The sequence below is a fragment of the Microcebus murinus genome, chromosome 15, assembly GCF_040939455.1.
Source record: "Microcebus murinus isolate Inina chromosome 15, M.murinus_Inina_mat1.0, whole genome shotgun sequence".
In the NCBI taxonomy this organism is placed as follows: Eukaryota; Metazoa; Chordata; class Mammalia; order Primates; family Cheirogaleidae; genus Microcebus; species Microcebus murinus.
In genome coordinates, this window is record NC_134118.1 from 12,749,559 (window position 1) to 12,770,640 (window position 21,082).

At 39.3% G+C, this 21,082-nt stretch overlaps 1 protein-coding gene and 1 long non-coding RNA gene across 5 annotated transcripts in view; one reads left to right on the forward strand and one right to left on the reverse strand.

Annotated features, from left to right (window-relative positions):
* Positions 1–21,082, forward strand: part of PHACTR1 (phosphatase and actin regulator 1) — a 508,037-nt gene that overhangs the window by 5,442 nt on the left and 481,513 nt on the right. For all 4 annotated transcript variants that reach the window (XM_012753501.2, XM_012753502.3, XM_012753505.2 and 1 more), the window contains one exon: positions 20,882–21,028. In XM_012753501.2, coding sequence (XP_012608955.1) covers positions 20,882–21,028 — 147 coding nt within the window. The remainder of the gene's footprint in view (positions 1–20,881; positions 21,029–21,082) is intronic.
* On the reverse strand, positions 121–21,071 carry LOC142876322 (uncharacterized). The gene is made up of 4 exons (XR_012923217.1): positions 20,992–21,071; positions 2,523–2,665; positions 1,816–1,903; positions 121–209 (listed from the first exon to the last, which is right to left on the reverse strand). It is a non-coding gene; the product is annotated as an uncharacterized LOC142876322 (long non-coding RNA).

Here is a 21,082-nt window from a genome sequence, read left to right on the forward strand (position 1 = left end):
AGAAAAAGGAAAAGAGGGAAAAAAGCAATCTATTAAATCTATTAGGAGACAGGTTCTATTGGAAGTCCTTGAGGTTTTCAAAGGTCAGTGATCTGTTCTGCTGAATAAAGTAGCCTGTTATATTCTCCCATCTCCACTTCTCTGTGCTTTGAGCTCAAGGTGGGAAAGATCAGCCCCTTCTGGGGATTCTGCATTAGAAGCATGATGTGCTGCAGAAGGCAAAAAAAAAAAAAAGCCCAGGATCACCCTGTTTGCTCCCTTCAATGAAGGGGGCTTTCCTCATTAATTACTGGGCAATTTGTCAACAGTAAATCCTGACTCAGAGGGAGTTCTGGGAAGGTCACCTTTAACTGTAAAGGAGAATTCCAGAAGTTGGAAATACACATGGCTTCAAATATCAGCCATGCCTTGACATCACGGAAGTTGAGTTCACCTATCATTCAGGTTTCTGACAATGATGTCCCTCACACTCAACTCTACAATTTTGTAGTGAACAATTGAATGGGTAGAGAAGTCATTTGAAATCGCAAAATTAGCATCCTGAGATTTTCAGGTTGAAATGGACATTACAGATTGGTGATTCTCTTGGCCCCCTCCCTAAGCCAAGTGAAACAGAGCCTGTGGAGGCCAGACCGAGGCCCAGTACTGCATTTTCAACAAGCCCCTGGGTTATTCTGACGAACAGCGAAGGCTGAGAACCGCCATCATGGATCATCCATCGCTTGCTACTCAGAGTGCCATCACAGACTAATAGCAGCAGCTTCATGGGGGAGCTTGTTAGAAATGTAGAATCTCAGGCCCCGCCCCAGAATTGAGAATCAGAATCTGCATCTTAACAAGATCGCCAGGTAATTAATTTATGCTAACGTTTAGGAAGCAATGATTTAATCCAGTGTCCGTTAGAAACACCTGGGAGCTTTTATGAATTCAACGCTGGAGTCCACTACAAATCAACTGAACCCGAATCTCTAGGGGGTGAGTCCCACACGTGGGCATCTTTTTAAGTCCCCCTAGGTGATTCAGATGCCCAGCCAGGGCTGAGAAACTACTGACCCCCCCCCCATTTTGTAATAAAGGAGGTTTTAGCACACTGTGCAGCTATTCTTGTCTGCATATCTTCCTCTACCTAGGGCTTCCCCTTTAAATGTATCCAAGCCATTGGAAAGGCTCAAATGAGCTTCAGAAAAGGACTGTGTCTCAAGGGCTGCACTTTGCATGTTCATTGCATCTATTAATCCTCAAAGAAACTTTGGAAAGTAGGAATTATTATGCTCATGTTGCAGACTAGAAAACTGAAGACTGACGAAGTGAAGTATTTTGAAAAGATAGCAGTAGAGGCAGGATTTGGAGTTTAAGTGTATCTGACCCCAAAGCCCAACGTTTTGTTTAAGTACTTCATGCCATGTACTGGACAGAGGTACCTTCTCATCTAGCCGGGTTGATAAAATCAACCCTACAGGTCAGGGAAGGTAACTCCTGGCCAAATTACACTTCCAGAGATGGGGACACTGAGGCCCAGAGTGGCTCTGCCATGTGCCCAAATCACACAGCTTATATGGAGAGGATAGAGATTTCAGCTTACCATGCCCATTCCCTTTTCACTGCACTAGGTCTCTTTTCTCAAAGACGATCAATATCTTTGGGCATTAAAATTACCTTCTAAGGGGGCAATACATTAAAATACAGCCAATTGACTAAAGTCACTAGGCAATCAAATTTATGACTCCCACTAACAATTTCCCCTCTTTTATCATTTTAAATAACTCTTGGCATTAGAACCAGGCACGGTAGTCACTGTTACTCGTCATAATGTACCTTTTCTGTCGTCTGCATCATCTTGTTCAACAAAGGGAAATGCCAGTTCTGACAATTGATGAATGCCACCGTGAGCCGCTAAGAGTCTCTTCAAGTTGTTTTTGGAAATAGAGAGGAATTCATTGAAACCCCCTCTCTCAACCATTTCCCTCCAAACCCCCTCCCGCCTCCACACTTTGCCCACCCTGTGAAATCTGTCAGAACAGCTGGCTTTTGAGTGTTCAGCTTTGAGTTAAATGTATTCTAAACCTAAACTGGGACTTCTTAGCATGGCCCCCCAGAGACAAAGACTTTGGTAGCACTCAGTTAGTTGCAAATCATTAACAGGAGTGGCCAACACGGAATGCGCTGGGCTATGTGCTTTCCTGTCCCCAATGTGAGACCCAGCCCCAGTGGAGCCTCCTCTGTGAAGCTTTGCCTGCCTTTCCCGGGTCTTTCTTCCAGAGCGGTCTGTTCACTCTACATTAGAGCTATCGTCATATTCTCTGATTCTGCCTCCAACCCATGCTAGAAGCATGAGCTCACTTAAGTGGCCTCGCATCTCTAAACCTCAGGTTCCTCATCAAAATAGGTACAAGGCTAGTTCTGAGTCCATAGGGGTTTTTGAGAATTAAATGAGGCATGCCTTCAATGTGTTTAGTTCATTGTCTGTGATTATTGATTATTCATCCTGTTGTTTCATTGTTACTTAAGTGTCTGTGACCTACCTCGACCCTGGTGATCTCCTTAAATACCATTTTCTTGGTGGCTCTCAGCATCCTTAGCATAGAGTGGAAGCATTAAGATCTATTAAATGTCTCTATTGATCTGATGGGATGAAAATGCTTAAATCTCCACTCCACAGAAAACCCTGGATTCAAGGAAAAAGCTTGATGGTTCAAGATTAGGACCTCCTAAGACCTTTGAAGAATGGAAATCTTTTGTTGAAAATGGAGGCTGCATAAAACTGAAGGGAGGGACATGTAACAATAACACTGAAATACACAGAGGTAGGAAATGGAAGAAAGTCATCAACTCTGCTACATCTCCTCTAAGACAGAAGAAACTAAAAAAAAAAAAAAAGAGAAAAAATCAAAAGGGAAAAGAAAATACAGCAGGAGGAATTTAGGTATATTATAGAAAAGAATTAACCTTTTAAAATAGATTTCCAGGGATCCCTGAGTGTTGTGTTTTGTTTTGTTTTGTTTTGTTTTGTTTTTGAGACAAAGTCTTACTCTGCCACCCGGGCTAGAGTGCTGTAGGCACTAGCCTAGCCTACAGCAACCTCAAACTCCTAGGCTCAGGCAATCCTCCAGCCTCAGCCTCCCGAGTGGCTTGGACTTACAGGCACACACCACCATGCCCGGCTAATTGTTTTCTATTTTTAGTGGAGACGGGGTCTCACTCTTGCTCAGGCTGGTCTCAAAGTCCTGACCTCAAACAATCCTCCCACCTAGGCTCCTAGAGTGCTAGGAGTACAGGCGTGAGCCACCGTGCCCAGCCCCTGAATGGTATTCTTTTGAGAAGGGCTTTCTGATATAGAATAGTCTATGATGACTGAGGTTTTATTCTGCTTAAAAGTAGAGTTCTGGAATAGGTGACTGCTCAACCTTGTGATGAATTGGAGTTCAGTTCAAAAGCTGCTCTGAACGTGTTCAGGAAACGAGCTCTGAGCTGTACCTTAATTGAGATCCCCTTTTCCCTTCCCGCTTTAGACTTTTACTGCCTGGTCCAGCCCTCATACTTTTTAGCTGATCAACCTTCAAGCCACCATCACACTCCTGCTTCCAAGCAGACTCCAAGGAAGGTGGCTGTAGACACCCACCTACGCCGCACATTGGAACCATACACTTTGACAACCCTCAGTAGAAGCCTGGCCATGGCATCTCACGAGCCTTGCTCAGTGGGTACCAGGTTGCCTTCCTTCTTCATGCCTATCCCCTGACACCTTCATAGTATGGGCTTACCTATGGTTCATGCCTGCACTTGCAGGTCTGATTTGCTCCAGAAGACTGAGGCAGGGACGACAGTGACGGCAAGGCAGCCCAGTCCCCCTGGGGGGCCTGAATGCCAACCAATCATAACCTTTCCATTCACCAGTGGAATGTCCTCCCATGTGCCCTCAGAGTCCTGCTAGGCCCAGTACATCTCTCCCTCCTCATAGCATGCCCTGTTTTTGTTGGTTTGTTATCCAAGTAGTTTACATGTAATCAGACATTTGTCTCTGAGAAGTGCTCCGGGTGACATTTAAAAAAAAAAAAAAATAGTTTCCGGTCATGTGTTTGTGGGTCCTCAAGCCAACAGCCTCTACAAGTACTTTTTTGGTTTTTGGTTCTTTTCCTCTATAACTCCAGTCAGGAAGCAGCACACTGTGCTTCACTCACCGATGACAAACCAGCTACCAAGCCTACCCTCCTAACCTCCCACACGTTCCATTTTAGACCTCTAATTGCCCACACCCAGGCTCTCCAAACTGTGTTTAACACAGGGAACACTGTGTGTGAGCAAGAGAATGAAGGCAGATCAAGAGAAATACTGTAGAGCTGGCCGGCCTGCCAATTCCATAATAAGCAGAGGACCATGAAGTCCAGCCTCCGTTTCTGGAGTGTGCCCTGGGAACAGGGCGATTCTCTGTGCACAAAGTCTCGTTCCTGGTGCCTGCAGTCTACCCACACGCAGCCTTCCCGCGCACGTCCTGCCTTGCCCCGAGCAAGGATCTGCTTGCCGTGTATTGTGATCCAGGGCTCCTACGCGAAGTAGGGCATGAGGGTGCGAGGCAGAGAGAGAGAGAGAGAAAATGAGAGAATGAGAGGAAGAAAATGACTTGAAAACACAATGCAACAATTCCAATCAATTAATCACTCCTACTCTCACATAAGGCAATAGTGAGAGAGTAAAGAGGCAGCCGGCACCAACCATGACCCAATTAGCATAAACAATTCACAGGTGCTTGGGAAAGAACTCTCCCTCCTCATTTGCCCAAACAAATCTGTTTTCTCAAAAATCTCAGTAGCACCCTCTGTGCCTGTGCTGGCAGAGGCAGGGATGGGGAGCCTGGCATGTCACCGTCAGCTCATGGTCAATACCACTGTTATTATTTGTAAGAATTTCTCAGTAAGCGATTGGATACCCACACTTATACAAAAGCACTGAATGAAATACTGGTGTTAAATTGAACTTCTGAAATGTGAGGACTGAACAGAGAGTTATCTTCACTATCTATGTGTCTCTTTTCAATTATAAAAGCAAAACAAGGGTAATGTTAAAGCCTTTGGCAAAATAAAAAGGGAGAGTAAAATCAATCCTACACAACTGTTTAAATTTTTCATAGTTACTTTCTGTCCCTTTCATATACATTTGGAATTTTACAAGGTTACAATTATGACACAAGATTGGGGGGCATAAATGAAATAGTTTCCTGCATCGGCTGGAGAATGTCATGGTGTTTCAGGACTTGGATCTTAGAGTCACCTAGCTCTGAGTTGAATCTATGATTTCCCTTTCCTAGCTTGTGAAGTTAGGCAAGTTATTTAATCTCTCTCTGCCTCACTTTTCCCTTTTGAATGCAAATGATAGTAAGAAGAATTCTTAACCCAAAGGGTTATTTTGAAGATTAAATGAAACAAAATGGAGTTTCACAAGCTATGGTACAATATATGATTTTCAGATAATACAAGACCTCTTTCATAATAATATTGTATTTATTTTATTATGTTTTAGAAAAACATAAATAGAAAAAAGTAATTGAAATATAAAAATATATAGCTAGCACTGCATACCTATGGGCTACTGCTTAGAACAAGCACTGCAAGAAAAGGTAGGCTAATTAAAGTCCATTCAAGGAATAACATTAAGTAAATAATATTGTGGATAGCACCTAGTTATAGCAAAATGCATAAAGTGAGATAGGAATGACTAAAACATGGAAACTGAACAAATAAATATAAAGCACCAAGCAAAATATCAAGCACCTAATACAAATTTAATAAGTGTTAGCTCTTATGTTAATTATGCTTCAATTTTGTCAAGCCTTGGGGGAAAGTGGCAGGACTTCAGCTTCCCCAAGAGAGAGATTCCCACCTGCCTCATGTCTTCCATTCTCTGATGCCTTTCCTTCCTAATTCAAATTTCTAAGCCCTTGGGAGACGTGAAACAGTCTTAAAACACAAGAACAAGAAAAAGCAATGCAACTTTGATTTTGACATAAAATTGCTATCAGATTCCGAAAGAATCCTCCTCTTTGTTCTACCACTAGATAACAGTAGCTAAACTGTGCTGATTTCCTCTGAACGTGCAGCAAACTCTAATTTATCAGAGATGTACTTCTGTTTCCAAGTTGGCATCCAAGGTGAGATGACAATCACTTGCATTTGAGTTAGATTTAGGGAGGAGAATAAAGAATATTCTGGGCAGTGTGGAATGGCATGTGATAAGGCATAGACATACACATGAAGAGCATGATAAATAAGGGAAGTCTATGTGTTATGCTAGGACTAGGCAGAGAGGTTATATGGTAGACATGGGGATGGCAAGAGAGGAGGCTGGACTAGTAGGCAGGAATCCAAGCATGCATAAGGAGTATCAAAGCTGATACTGAATCCACCAAAGAATGTAATACAGAGGAGATCTGTTATCTGTTTTCATAAAGATCAAAAATATGGAGGACAGATTGGGGAAGAAGGCAAGAGGCAAGGGGACCCATCAGGAGGCTACTGCAGCAATCCAAGCAACAGCAAAGACAGCCTGAAAAGGAACAGGGTGAATTCAGAAGGGGAGAGGACCCTAGAAATATTAATAAGATTCTTTCCAGATTAAGTAGTGACAAGGGGAGTAGACAGAAAGTGAGAGAGGGGTACTCAGAACGGTCCCCAGATGTTATCCTTGCTGTTCACTGAGAGAAGAAATTTAGGAGAAGGATTGAGATGGAAGGGAGAAGAAAGAAAAATTCGATTTAGAACATATTAAATTTGAAGACCCTATGGAATAATCAAGCATAGATTACCAGTATGGAATATATTCTATGGGTCTAAAGCTTGGTATAGAGATCTTGGAAAACCATTTAAAATATTCTATGTTCCTAGGTATTTCTTAAAATAAATTTACTAACATTTTGACATCTGTTTCTGAATATGTGACTCCACTGGGCCTTTAATTTTCCTTTCACATTATTTAGAAGATTGGGAGATTGTTTAAAGAAAACATATTTTCTAAATTAAAAGCTTTTTGCTATAAATATGATATTTTCTCCCTAGCGGTGTACTTAAAATTAATAGTCCATTTGAAGTATTCACATGAACCAAATGTTTGATGTTACCAAGATTATTTCAAATTCTAGCTTGTGTTTTCAAAATAAGCAAAATTCTTAGTTAATACTTATAAAGTCGTTTAAAGAAAACAAATTTTTAAAAAAATCTCAGTGCAGCTCGATCACTTTATAAAAGTGTAGCTTGTGACAGAATGTTGCAAAGGAAGGGGAAAAAAAGGAATTCAGTTATAGCTGGTTAAAAATAGACCTTACTTTTTTTTTTAACCTATGTAGCAAGATCTGTTCCATTTAGTTGATTATGCACTGTTGGGTGACTAAATTGGATAGGTGACGGGGGGAGAAGAAACTACTTGGCTTAGCCCAATTTGAGTCTTGTCTTTGAGAAACAAGACCACACTCCAAACATCATACCACAAGATTAAATTTTCCATTAACCCCATATTTGATGCTGGCCCATGTACACTGAAGTTGCAAAAGGAAATGACAGTGAGAAGAAGACTCACACTATGTGCTAGGGGCTTTGTATTTATTATCTGATTTGATCTGCCAACAGGAAATTGATAAAGTACAGGTTATTATCTCCATTCTACAGATAAAGTAATCCATGTTTCTAAGAATCAAGCAATTTCTCAAGGTCACATAGCTATTAGTAATAGAGCTAAAATTATAATCCTGAAACTTTTGATTCTTCCCACTACATCTTGTAGTCCTATATTATATTGGTGACCTTGGCAATACTGGGGTAGACATCCACAAGCAGGTATGTGGGCATATACAGATGTTCATGTACCTCCACACATTCAAAGGTAGAGTCTCAATGTTGTGAGATGTAAATGTGGCAATAGGGTCATTTCATGTAATTACACTCTTAGGTTCAGCTTCCCAGTGAGATTTTGAAAACCTTTTTTTTATATGGGAAACCATTAAAATGGGATGGTAGGGCCTCTGTCTCTTAGGCTGGATTGCAGGGTATGTAATTTGCTTACAATTATCAGGAGGTGGGGCAGGAAGGCATCTGCCTAAATGGCCTAGGAATACCTTATGGCACTCATAACTTGCTTTTCCCTCTTATTATCAGTGCTTATAATAATTACAGAAAATTTAGAAAATAGAGATAAACAACAAAGCAAAGCAAAACTCAGCTAACCTGATGATATAAAAATAGGTACTCTTTACAGTCTGGTGAATATTCTTATATTCTTTTTATACACATGAGCACACTCATACATATTTTTTTTTAACCTAAATAAAGCTCTTCAGATTTCTTACCTTCTTTTTTTGTCTTAATTTTAAAAGTAAAAGAATTCTTCTTGCCTTGGGGCAGCTGATTCTAACTGATGTCCAAAATAATCACAGTTTGGGCTAAAAGAGGTCAGCCATGCTTTGTTTTTGCCCAAAGGGTGACTTTGTCAGCTGGGTTGATGTCCCTAGATCTGTTCTGCCATTATTTACTAGACAGAGGCGCTGACTAATACCCTGTGATCTAATCACTGTCATCAGCCCATTGGTAGACACAACAGAATGCAAAGGAAATATCTATGGGATCTATATTGGGCAGATATTCCTTCTTAGACTCATACATTTAGGAAACATCTAGAAATTTTTGTATTCCCCCTCAACCATAATATGTCTTTATTCTTCTTGTAGATAGATGCAGCACTTCACTATGTATGAGGAGTAAGTGTCAGATATTTCTAATGATTCTAATGTAATGTTTTTTTACACCAGTATAATTATTACTACAATAACAGGACATCAGAGCTGGAAGGGACTTAATTCAACCAGCTCATTTTATAGGTGGTAAAACTGAAGTTGAGGGAAGAAAGGAAAAGCAAATATTGTTTATTGAATACCTAACATATAGCCCAGCTATGCATGTTTATTTTATTTAAAACCACAAACTTATGAGTTAGATGCTATTGTCCCCAGTTTATAGGAAATTAAAGTTCAGAGAGATTAAAAACTGACCTAATATCACACAACTATAAAGAGGTGAAGCCAGGATTCAAACATGAGTCTTTCTGCTATCACTGCTTCCCCCTACAATATCTTGCCTTTCTGGAGAGAAGCGATTTATCTAAACCAGGCAGCTAGTTGGTGGCAGAGCAGGAGTCAGAACCCAGTCTCTTGATGCCTAGTCTGAGGCTCACATTTCTACACCCTGTCATCTTGTACATAGGCTCCAATAGGATTCAAGCCCACAGCTTTTTGCCTCTGAGGTTATTCTGCAAGTAACCAAGCCCAGGAGTTTGCCACACAAAGATAATTCAAGTCTGTATCACCCGTTTGCACAATGAACATGAATTACAAATATTAGAACATTTAGATTTCAAATGTTGTCATTAATTACAACAACTATATTGAAATTCAACCATGTGGAAAATACAAAATCAAAATAAATAAGGTTTAAGACTACTTGTCCTATCAAATAAAACTGTATATCTTAACCAGGAATGCTCAATATTTAAATAATAGAAAGTTGGGTTTCTGTCCAACTCAGTTCAACATGCAAAGCCTGAGCACATTTTCCTTTTCTGTATCTAGCATGAGTTAGCAGCCAGCCCCCAGCCCCTCTGTGCAGTGTCTACTTTAAGAAACCGGGAGGAAAGGAAGCAAGGAACATTTGCTGCCCGCCTACCATTTGTCAGGCCCTATGTTAGGTGTTTTACATTTATTATATAATGTTTTATCCTCCCAAGGCCCAGGCAGAGAGTTTATTTTATTTCTGGTTTATATATAAGGAAACCAAAGCTTGGAGAGCTGACTAACTTTTTTTTACAAGGTCTAATAAGCATTAAGCACAGGAATAATGCCAAGGTTTAATTTCTCAGCCACAGCCTTACTTGAAGCCGGCTACTAATAATAGTTTTAACATAATAAATGTTTACCAGGAATTTTCTTTGCCAAAGACTACATGTATTATATGTTTGAATCCTCATAATGACCCTAAGATTTAGGGACTATGTTAGTCCCATTTTATAGATGCACAAGAGTGCATAGATGACTCAAGATGCATGAAATCATACAACTATTATGTATGGGATTTGGATTAGATACAAACTCAGAAAGGCTAACCTCAAAGACTGTGCTGTTAACCATTACTTCATATTTTCCGGGAGCAAACTAATATCCACATTATTTTGCTTGTATATTCATACAAGGTGAAAATTACAAAGTGCCACAAGGTGAGCAGAGATAAAGAAAAAGGAAGTTACTACCTTGTCATGGTGGTGCTAGTGTGTAGATGACAATAGAAATAGTTCAGCCATAGAGGATGGGTCGAGTTTAGACATGCAAAACTGGGGAGGAGGAAGAAGAAAAAAAAGGTTTTCCACCAGAAAGATCTGTGCTGTCACTTAATTTTTGTTTGGATCTTTTCTGTCTTAAAATTTTCTAATTGATCAATCAAACTAGTTAAGATTTCAGTTTCCCAAGAGACATAGCATCTAAGTATCCATGATTGACACTCTGAGTCCATTGAGCATCCACGGTTATTACTTATCTATTGCTGCATATCAAATTACCCTAAAACTTAATGACTTAAAACAACAAACGCATTATCTCCCAGGTTCTGTGGGTCAGGAATTAGGGAGTGTCTTAGCTGGGTTGTTCCAGTTTAGAGTCTGAGGTCATAGACAGCATATTGGGCTGCAGTCATCTGACGAATGGGGCTTCCAAGGTGGCTCACCCATGTGGCATCTGGCAGAAGGCCTTGATTCCTTGCTACATGAGTCTCTCCACAAGCTGGTTGGGTGCTGTATGACATTGTAACTGGCTTTCCCCAAAGCAAGGGACCCAAAGAGAAAGCAAGGCAGAAGCCACAATGTATTTTATGATCCAACTTCAACTTATGATCCAATGTATTTTATGATCCAGAAGTGACATACCATCACTTATGCCATATTCTAGAGGTCACAGAGACCAACTCTGATTCAGCGTGGGAATGGACTACACAAGGGCATGAAGACCAAGAGCTGGGGGTCACCAAAGGCCATTTGGGAAGCTGGCTGCCACAAAATTCAAGTCTTTACAGGAGTGGAACATTTTCAAAAGAAAGAGAGAACATAGCTTATGTACTTAAACAGAGTTTGTGAATATGTCTCACATTATCGAGTGGTTTTTAAATCAGGCACAATATTGCATACTGAAATGTAGGCCCCCAGGGAGAGAAGTTACTATGCCAATCTTAGGGTAGCTATTGAATAGTCTGGCATCCATCTGTATCCAGGCATCAATTCAAGAAATCTAGGTATTCAAGCCTTTAAGAAGAATCATAGCAAAGTCAATATTAGACTCATATTGTTATAGGATTATGGGCTGGTATGACTGCAAAGGCATGAATCCATGTCTCCAGGAAGCCAGCTCCTTTGAGGTCTGGCTGCACAAGTTGTGGACTTCACTATTCCACAATTCTGTTCACATAGACTATAGAGTGAATGGTGTAGCCCTGAAGTTGTGCCACATGAAAGACCTGAATTGGGGCCAGTAGGAACACGGTAGAGCTAGAATCCTGAGCTGGAATAGTAAAAGCAAGTCAGCCACTTCTTGTCCCCTGTGGACCATACAAAATTAGCCAGATATAAAAGGGAATTAATAGTAGAACTTTGTGCAGTGGACAGCTCCTTTAATGACAAGTTTAGGCAGAGAAAACTGGGATGTACCAATAACAATTCTTCACTTTTTTTATTTTCTAGCAAAAATATGAATATGTATAGAAAAGAAAAAAAATGTTCCAGGATCTATTTACTAAATGTAGTTGTAATATAAAGTCCAAAAATGGTATGTTTTTGCTAACCTTATTTAGGCTATGCAAGTTATTAGTGTAAGTTGGGTTATTATAGTTAATGACACTTATCTTCATCATTTACATTTTGTATTTTCTACCTGAATGATTTTCAATATTGTCACTGTAATTGGTGACTTTGTACTGGGTTTAATTGTGAGATGTAAAGGTTCTTATATTTCTAACTCATGCTAAATATACAAAATTGTGAAATGTACTTCATCTATACAGCCCAGATTCTTACTCTGCTTGATTACATGATATCTCAGAATCAATCTTTAACAAAATTTCAAAGACCTCCAATAAGTCCAAGACAGACAATCCTTAATATCAATACTGCATTTGTCTACAGCCTGCAGGAATACCTGACAATGCTAATTTGTGGGACATCTTCTCTAACCTTTGGAAACTCTCCTAAATAGAAAGGAATACATACCTTTCTACTAGCACTTTAAAGTTTTTATTTAAAATAATTTAAAACTGAAGAAAAGTTGCAAAAACAAAATAGTACAAAGAATGTCTATGCACCCTTTACTCAGATTCACCTGTTCACATTTTAACCCATTTGCTTTCTCTTGTCTCTATTTATGTATCACAATGTCTATCATATCTAGTTATCCTGTCCTATCTATTGTCTACGTAGACAGGAGTATTAAGAAGTGTGTATGCATGTGTGTGCATGTGTATACACACAGAGTCATGTGTCACTTAATGGCAGGGATACATTCTGAGAAATGTGTTGTTAGGTGATTTCATCATTGTGTGAACATCATAGCACACTTATACAAACCTGGATGGAATAGTCTACTATACACCTAGGCTATGTGGTATGGCCTATTGCTCCTGGGCTACAAACCTATACATAGTGTTACTGTACTGATACTATAGGCAGTTGTAATATAGTATTTTTGTATCTAAACATAGGAAAGATACAATAAAAATGTGGTATCATATTATGGGACCACCACTGTATATACAGTCCATCATTGACTGAAACATCATTATGTGGCACATGACTCTGTGCATGTGTGTGTGTGTGTGTGCATGGAGAAAGAGGAGATATATATTTTATATACATACATATACAAATAGAGAGGAAGGAGGTAATATATATTTATGATTTTATGTGCATTTGTCTATTTTTATATATGATTAAATATGTGTGATTTTATATATACATATATAATTTTTTTCTGAACCATCATGACCTTTTATTCCTAAAACCTTAGTGTGCATTTCCTAAGAACAGGTATAATCTCGTCCATAAACACAGCACATCTATCAACTGCAGTAAATTTAACATTGATATCTTAATATAATCTGCTCTTTGCATTTCAATTTTGCTAGTTGACTCAACACTTCTTTATAGCACTTTTCTTCTCCAGGACAGGATCCAATCAATCTAGGGCCAGTTCAGTCGATGGTTAGAGCCCAGTAGAGAGTCTATTCTAGGGTCAGGTCTCTTTTGCCTTCTTTAATCTGTAACATTTCAACATCCTAAATTTTTCTTTGACGTTTGTGAAATTGGAATTTTTGAAAAATACAGTTCCTTTTTTACCTTTTAATAGACCACTCCTAATTTGAGGGTTGTCTGCCATTTTTTTATGATTAGGCTTGGCCTAATGCCACCTTTGCTGAAATACTCCAAAGGTGATGTTATGTATTTCTCTAGGTATAACATCTGGAGTCACCCAACGTCCGTCTGTTCCTCATTGGTGATGATAATTTTGATTACCCAGTCAAGGTGCTGTCCAGTTTCTATTTTGAAACTAATAAGTATGTGTGGGGAAACTTTAAGACCATAAAAATATCCTGCTCATCATCAAAATTTCCTCCTAGATTTAGCATCCATTGTCACTTCTTGCTTGATCTTTGCTATGATGGTTACAAAAGATGATTTTTCCAACTTCCAGCAGTTCTTCCACCTTGAAGAGTCAGCTATCAGCCTTCTACTATAAGCATGAGCCCTTACCTTTCCTGCATTTATTTATTTATCCATTTTTAAACCAGTTTTTATCTATTTACCCACTTATTATCAGGACTCATGAATAATTGTTTTCAATGGTTCATTATTCGCTAATGGACTTCATTGGTTTTTTGTGTGTTCAAATTGTCCTGGTTTGGCCAATGCAAACCCCGTCAAGCTGGCTGCTGTATTCTTGTGACATGTCCCCTTCATTCTGGGAAATGCTGCCTTAACAAGGCATAACAAGGCTTGACTGGGCATAACAAGAAGGCCACAGTCATTGTTCTTTCTTTATTCTTTACATACATTTCCAATCTAGTTATCTGTTGTTTTGTTATTTTTATCGCAACTCAGAATGCTATGAGCAGAATGTTTAAAAGACCATGGTTATCAGAAATAGACATGAGGACAGCCTAAAAATAATGGTGAGACACACCAAAAAAAAAAAAAAAAAAAAAAAACTAGAGAATTTTGGAATACTGGAATGTTGCTATTTATAAAGATAGCCCATGCCATTAATACATTATTTTAATTAATTCAATTTTTATGAATAGTGTGTTTTTGGAAATATTTAGTACTTATCTTTAATTCGATAATTTTCAAACTGATTTATGCATCTTAATAAGCTGGAAACTTTTTGTAAATTAATTTTTTAGTGGTATATAACATATGTAGAGTGACATGCACAAATAATATTATCTCTATGAGATTCATGCATGTTGTTTCTTGTAGGGTAATTTGTTCTTTTTCATTTTTATGTAGTACAACACTGTATGAAGATATTATAATTATTTTCATACATTTTCTTATAGATAGCCATCTGAATTGTTCTCAGTATGGGGCCATTATGAATAAATCTGCTATGGACATGCTTGTCCACATCATAGGGTATATACATGCTTTCCCATGTTTATGTAAATATACACAAAGTTTTCCAAAGTGATATTACAAGTTTATGTTCCCACCGGCAAGGTATGAATGCTCAATTTCTCCATATTCTCACTAATACTTGGCATTGAGAGACTTTCAAATTTTAGCCAGACTGGTGGATGTATAATGCTATCTCATTGATTTTTTTTTTCTAAATTTGAATTTACCTAGAAGTAATGATGTTGAGCATCTTTTCATATGTTTATTTGGACATTTGGATAACCATTGTTCAAGTCTTCGGTCTATTTGTTATTACAAAATTGAGTTGAGTTGTCCGTCTTATCATTATTGTTTAATAAGTTCTTTGTATATTCTGGTTGCAGTCATTTGTCAAATATGTGTTAAAATTATCTTCTCCTAGTCTGCAGCTTGCCTTTTCACTTTTCTGATGGTGTTTCTTTATTTAAAAGAGTGCATGTTGGTTAATTTCTACCAACTTGTTGAAAATATATATGAGCTGAAAGATGTTTACAACAGTTTCTTATCCTTTCAATAGTTTTAAGATCTACAGTGGTGGCCCCTAGTTGATTCCTGATATTGGTGATTTGTATCTTCTTTCTGTCTTTATTAGTCTTGCCAGAGCTTAATTACTCTTATTGATTTTTTTGAAAGAATGATCTTTTCGTTTCATTTGTTTTTCTATTATTTTCTATTTGAAATTTCACTGACTTCTACTTTTATCTTTATTAATTTCTTCCTTTTAGCTTTGGATCTATTTTTCTCTTCTTTTGTTAACTTCCTGAGTTAGGAACCTAGATTATTGATTTTAAATCTTCCCTTTTATATAAGTAAGCATTTAGTGCTATAAATGTCCTTATCAGCACTGTTTTAACTGCATCCCACATATTTTGATATGTTACCTTTTTAATGGTATCTTGTAATAAACAGAAGCCCTTAATTTGAATGGCATCAACATGTCTACACTGCTTTATGGTTAGTGCTTTTTTTTTTTTATGTCCTGTTTAAAATTCTTCACCAACGATGTGAAAATATTCTCCTGTGAAAAAAATTTCTTTTAGAAATTTTATTTTTTACCTTTTGCAGTTAACTACATGGGCCACTTGGAATTCGATTTTGTGTAAGGTGTGAGGTGTGGGATCAAGATTTATTTTCTTTCACTATATAGATGTGACCAAGCACTATTTATTATAAAATCCATTCTCTCTCCACTATATTGCAGTGGGGCTCTTGTTATAGTCAAGTGACTATTGGTATATGGGACTATTTTTAGATTTTGCATTCTCTTCCATTGGTCTATTTATCTCTTACTTTGTTTTTGTATCCTATACCTTTATATCTTCTACTGTAAATCATCCAACTTGTTTCTTATTTTTCAAGATTGTGCTGGCTAGTCTTATTCCTTTGCATTTTCATATACATTTTAGAATCGGTTTATCAAATTAAAAAAAAAACTGAGATTTTGATTGGAATTGCATTGAATCTACAGGTCAATTTGGTCAATTTGAAGATACTGATACCTTAACAATATCATGGTCTTCCAATCCATGAGCATGATCATGGTATGTTTGCCCCACTTTACATTTATTTAGGTCTTTTTAATTTCTTTAAGCAATGTTTTATAGTTTTTAAGTAGAGATCTTGCTCATATTTTGTTAAATTTATTCATAGGCATTTAATAGTTTTGATGCTATTATAAATGGCACTTTTAAAATTTCATTTTCTAATTTGCTAGTATACAGAAACAAAATTGATGTTTTATACTGATGTTATATCCAGCAATATTGTGAAAATCACTTATTGTTTCTACTAGTTAGTCTGAGGATTCCTATGGATCCTGTATGTACACATTCATAACATATATGACTAGTAACAATTTTATTCTTGCTTTCTAATCATAATACATTTAAAAAAATATTTTACTTGTCTTATTTCCCAGGCCAAGACCTCAAGTGTAATGTTAGATAGAAGTGGTGGGAGTGGACACAATTGGAATATTTTGAAAATCTAGGTACACAAGTCTCATCCTATCAAATTCTGATTCAGTAGGTTCAAATTGGGGGCCTGGAAAATCAACATTTTAACAGGTATTCCAAGTGATTCTGATGTAGGGGTATCCTAGAAACACACTTTGATTAGTATTTTTAAAGGACAAACTTTACTCACCAAAGAATTTTCCTAATGAGGATGGAATATTGCATCCTTCTTTCTTCCTCTCTTTCCTACCTCTGTCTTCTCCATGGCAGTGATGGAAGTATAAAGTGCTGTTTTGAGCACCTTACTAGGCCACTTCCCCTTTTCTGGCTCTAGATCTTGATATAATATGCATAAATGGGTCCACAGTGTTAAAATATTGACTGACTTTAGAAAAAAAAAATGCCTTCTTCCCAAGCAAGCAATCATATTTAGAAAAAAGCAACCATGGAGGGGGGAAAAAACTATAATCGGAAGTTGCTGAGGTCACAATTGAGTTCAATCCTTTCTTTACATACATCCACATCCACACATGCACACATATAAACAATCATGTGGGTGTTACCACATGATGGAAACAGTATGAGGAGAAAAAAATAGATTCTAAAGGATACAGAGTTATATAAAATAGACTGGAAAAATATGAAATCACCTGGTAGAAATATGGATAGCACATGTGGTTTCCTAATTATGATGAGGTACAAATCAAAGTAACAATATATTTTGTTATAATAGATTAAGAGACAAAATATGCCATGGATATTTACAGAAAGGAGTAGAGACATAAGAATAGCTGCAAATAATTATAGAGTATTGGAGCTAGGCAGGGCCTTTAAGGTAATTTTATCTGACTCCTGCATTTTTATAGCTGAGGTGACTGAGACCCATATTGGTAGAGTGACTTGCCCAGTGTCACTTGGTGGGGTAGTGGGACTACTGGGAACAGCACCTACCATCCCTGATTCCCACCTCCAAGAACCTTCCACTAATGTCATTCAACCAGATATTTTATGATAAAAGGTAATGAATATGAAAGGAATTCCAGAGAATAAAGAATGTGGAAATACTAGGACAAGCCCACAGAAATAAGTCCTTCCTATAGAATAAGAGGGGCATACATGAAAAAAGGATCTACTATGTAAGGGAATTGTTAGAAAGAACTAAATAAAGATGTAAGAAAAGAGAGGCAAAGTGAAAAGAGAATAGGAAATATTAGATGAAAAAAAAAAAAAAAGAAGAAGAAAGTAAATCAGGGAAGCCAAGAAATGGAAGGTAATAACCAGAAATGAAAATGTACTAAAAGAATTCAAGAACATGAAGATAGATATAGTGTTTTATGCCCATTTTTGTCAAAAGTGTATCTATCTAGAATTATTTTCATAATAAAGTAGTCTATAATGAAATAATATGAAAGTGTATTTAAACCCCTTTGAAGAGGGATAAACCTCAAGTGGTAGCAACATTAAGTTCCTAATCCTCTAAAATGTCAAATGAACAAGAAACACAAATTCAAAGATGTACTTCTCTATATCAAGAACCACAATTATGTAAAATCAAAGACGCATTGGGAAAGCTAAGGCTAAGTGTTCCTCCAAATAACTGTATCAGTTTTCTAGAGACATGGCTGATGAATGAAAATACAAGGGGTTAGGAGAGTGCAAACATTACAAATAATCAAATAGGCTGTGTCAATTCAAAGGAGGTATAGTTTACATGCTATTTAAAATTGTGTATTTCCTTACTTTTTGCACTTCCTTAAGAAGCTGAACCTAAACATTGTAATCATAATATTAGATGTAGCCTTAGTCATCTAAATGTGTTAACTTTCATAATTCACTTGATGAGCAAAAGGACCTTGTTGTGCCTCTTGGAACAGGAAGTATCCATCTGTAAACGATGTTTAACAGAGATAAATGGAACATAATTAGGCATATGTCAAAGGAAAGAGAACTTTAAAGGTGGCTAATCAACCAAATACATATACTTAGCAAATCGATATACTAGCTAAAGGTGCAGGGTTTGAAATCAGGCAGACATAGATTTGGTCCTCAAATCAGCTACTCATTAGTTATGTAACCCTCGTGCACGCCTTTTCTTTCTTCTCTTCTTCCTCCCTCTCTCCTTCCTCCCTTTCCTTCCTTTGTTAAAATATATCTATTGAGCATTTGCAATGCACTGGATCTATGCCATACACTAGTGGACTAGTTACATTTCTGAGAGGGTACATGGGAGGCTTATAGCAAAGAGATGTGTGCTGTGCCACATGAGCAAAAGTGCAGATGCAGAAATGGGCCAGACTCCTTGGGGAGTCTAATGGAAGGTGAGGATGGAAAGACAGGATGAAGTCAGGTTGCAGAGGGCCCTGAATGCCAGGATAAGCATCCGAAATTAACACACAGAGAAACTGCTAGCAACTGAAATCAACTGATTAGGGAGATGTCTAGTACAGGCAGGCCGAAGTATGGATTATTTCAAGAATGATAGATTACTAAGTATTTCAGAGAAGCCAGGGAAGAATTGGATGGGACTGTTAGAAGGATGTCGCCGGCCCTCACAATAACTGCGGTTGAGTGGTGAGGATGGACACTAGACTGGGATAAAAGAACAGGATTGGGAGTGAAAAATTGGAGCCTGAGGGGCCAAGAGTCCCACTGGCAGGTTAAACAGAAGGGAAAGGAAATATTAATAGTATGGTAGAAATAAGAGGAAGCAGCAAGGCCAAGGGCAGATCTATTTTTCCTGAAATGAAGCATTACTACGCATATGTGAAGGTACGAGACCAATGTGGAGAGAGGATTCCAGGGTGGGAGAATCCACGCTGGGAGTGGACAGTTGCAATGACAGCTGCAGTGCACAGGAAGCCTTGCCCAGCCAGAGGAGAGCATCCTCTGAGACTGAAGAGCCTGACTCCACACTGAGGCTTCCTTTGTACCAGGGAGGGAAACAAGGTAAGATTTATCTGTGTACTCCAGGTGGGCACTTATTAGACAGAAGAGTGGCAACATCAGGCCACAAAAAGACAAAGTGACTACAGCTGCAGAAAGATAAACATAAAAGAGTTTAGCCCATCAAAAGGTTCAGTAGGAGCATCAAACCATTCGTATTCATACCCTAGAAACCTTTCTAGGTTCTTCTGCTGTGGTACAGGGTTTCAGGTGGCAATGCAGATGTCCAAAAAAAAAAAAATGTGAAGTCCTCTCATCACCCTCTCTATGGAAACAAAGGTGTGAGTTGTAGAGACATAGGTCAAATCCGAACACTATTCTTTGTGCTGTGAGTGACCAAAGACAGAGGAAGTTGAAGGTTCAAATGAATGGGTATTTATGTAGAGAGGAGCACATCCTACAAGTTAGTGCTTACAAAAGAGGGCCACTCAATTCTGTGTGAATATGCCTAGTCTCCATTCAAAAAATCAACCCTAGAAATCTCACAGTCAAACTGCTCCCAAACTTGTATACACGTTCCCTCCACCCCACCTCTGAGTCCTAAGGGGCAGGTGAGACAGCTTCTGAGAATTTCAGATCTGATTCTACCTCTATTTGCGCTCCTGGCTGGGACAAAGGGAGCAGAGGGCTGCGCTGGGCTCGATGCCCTCATCCATGACCAGTGGGACCAGGGCTTGCACGCCAGGGGTGACAACTCCAGGCAGAGATTGCCAGACCCGGGGATGGCAGGGCCCGCGTGCTCAGACTAGAGAATCCTGCGGGCGACAGAGACCGTAGTGTGCATGCACTTGGAAGAGCAGAGTGCGCTTGGCGGGAGAGGGCACAGTGCTGACTGGGCATCTTTGCCCGGGAGTCCTTCCTTTCGCAGGAGCCTATCTGTGCCAAGGGCTGGACCCCGGGGCTGCAGGTGGGAGGCGGGTGTCAGCCAGGAGCACCGGCCCTCCTGGCCCTGTGGCTGCCAGAGGAGTTGGGGGGAGCCCCGGGCACAAGCCAGGGATAGCCTGATCTCTGCTCCAGTCCACAAATCCTTAACGGATTTTCTTTCTCTCCCTTCACCCTTTTCTCTCCTTTGCTCTCTTTCTCTCTCTCTCTCCCTCTTTTTTTTTTCCTTTTTCCCTCTCTTTTCCCCCTCCCTCCCCACCCTTTCCCCTTCCTCTCCCATCCCCCTCTCCCCTCCCCCGCTCCCGGCGCGGGAGCCTCTTCCTCTCCCCTCCTCCCCTCCTGCGCCTCGCTCCCCGTGTCCCTCCCCGTCGTCTCCCTCGCAGCTCGCCGGGCGACCCTGCTCCTGCCTCCCACATTAATGGCGGCATCCTCGGAGGACGATATCGACCGGCGGCCCATCCGGAGAGTGCGCTCCAAGAGCGACACGCCGTACCTCGCGGAGGCCAGGATCTCCTTCAACCTCGGGGCAGGTGAGGACGCCCCGCGCCGCCCCGCGCCCTCCCGCGCCGCCCCGCCCGCCGGCC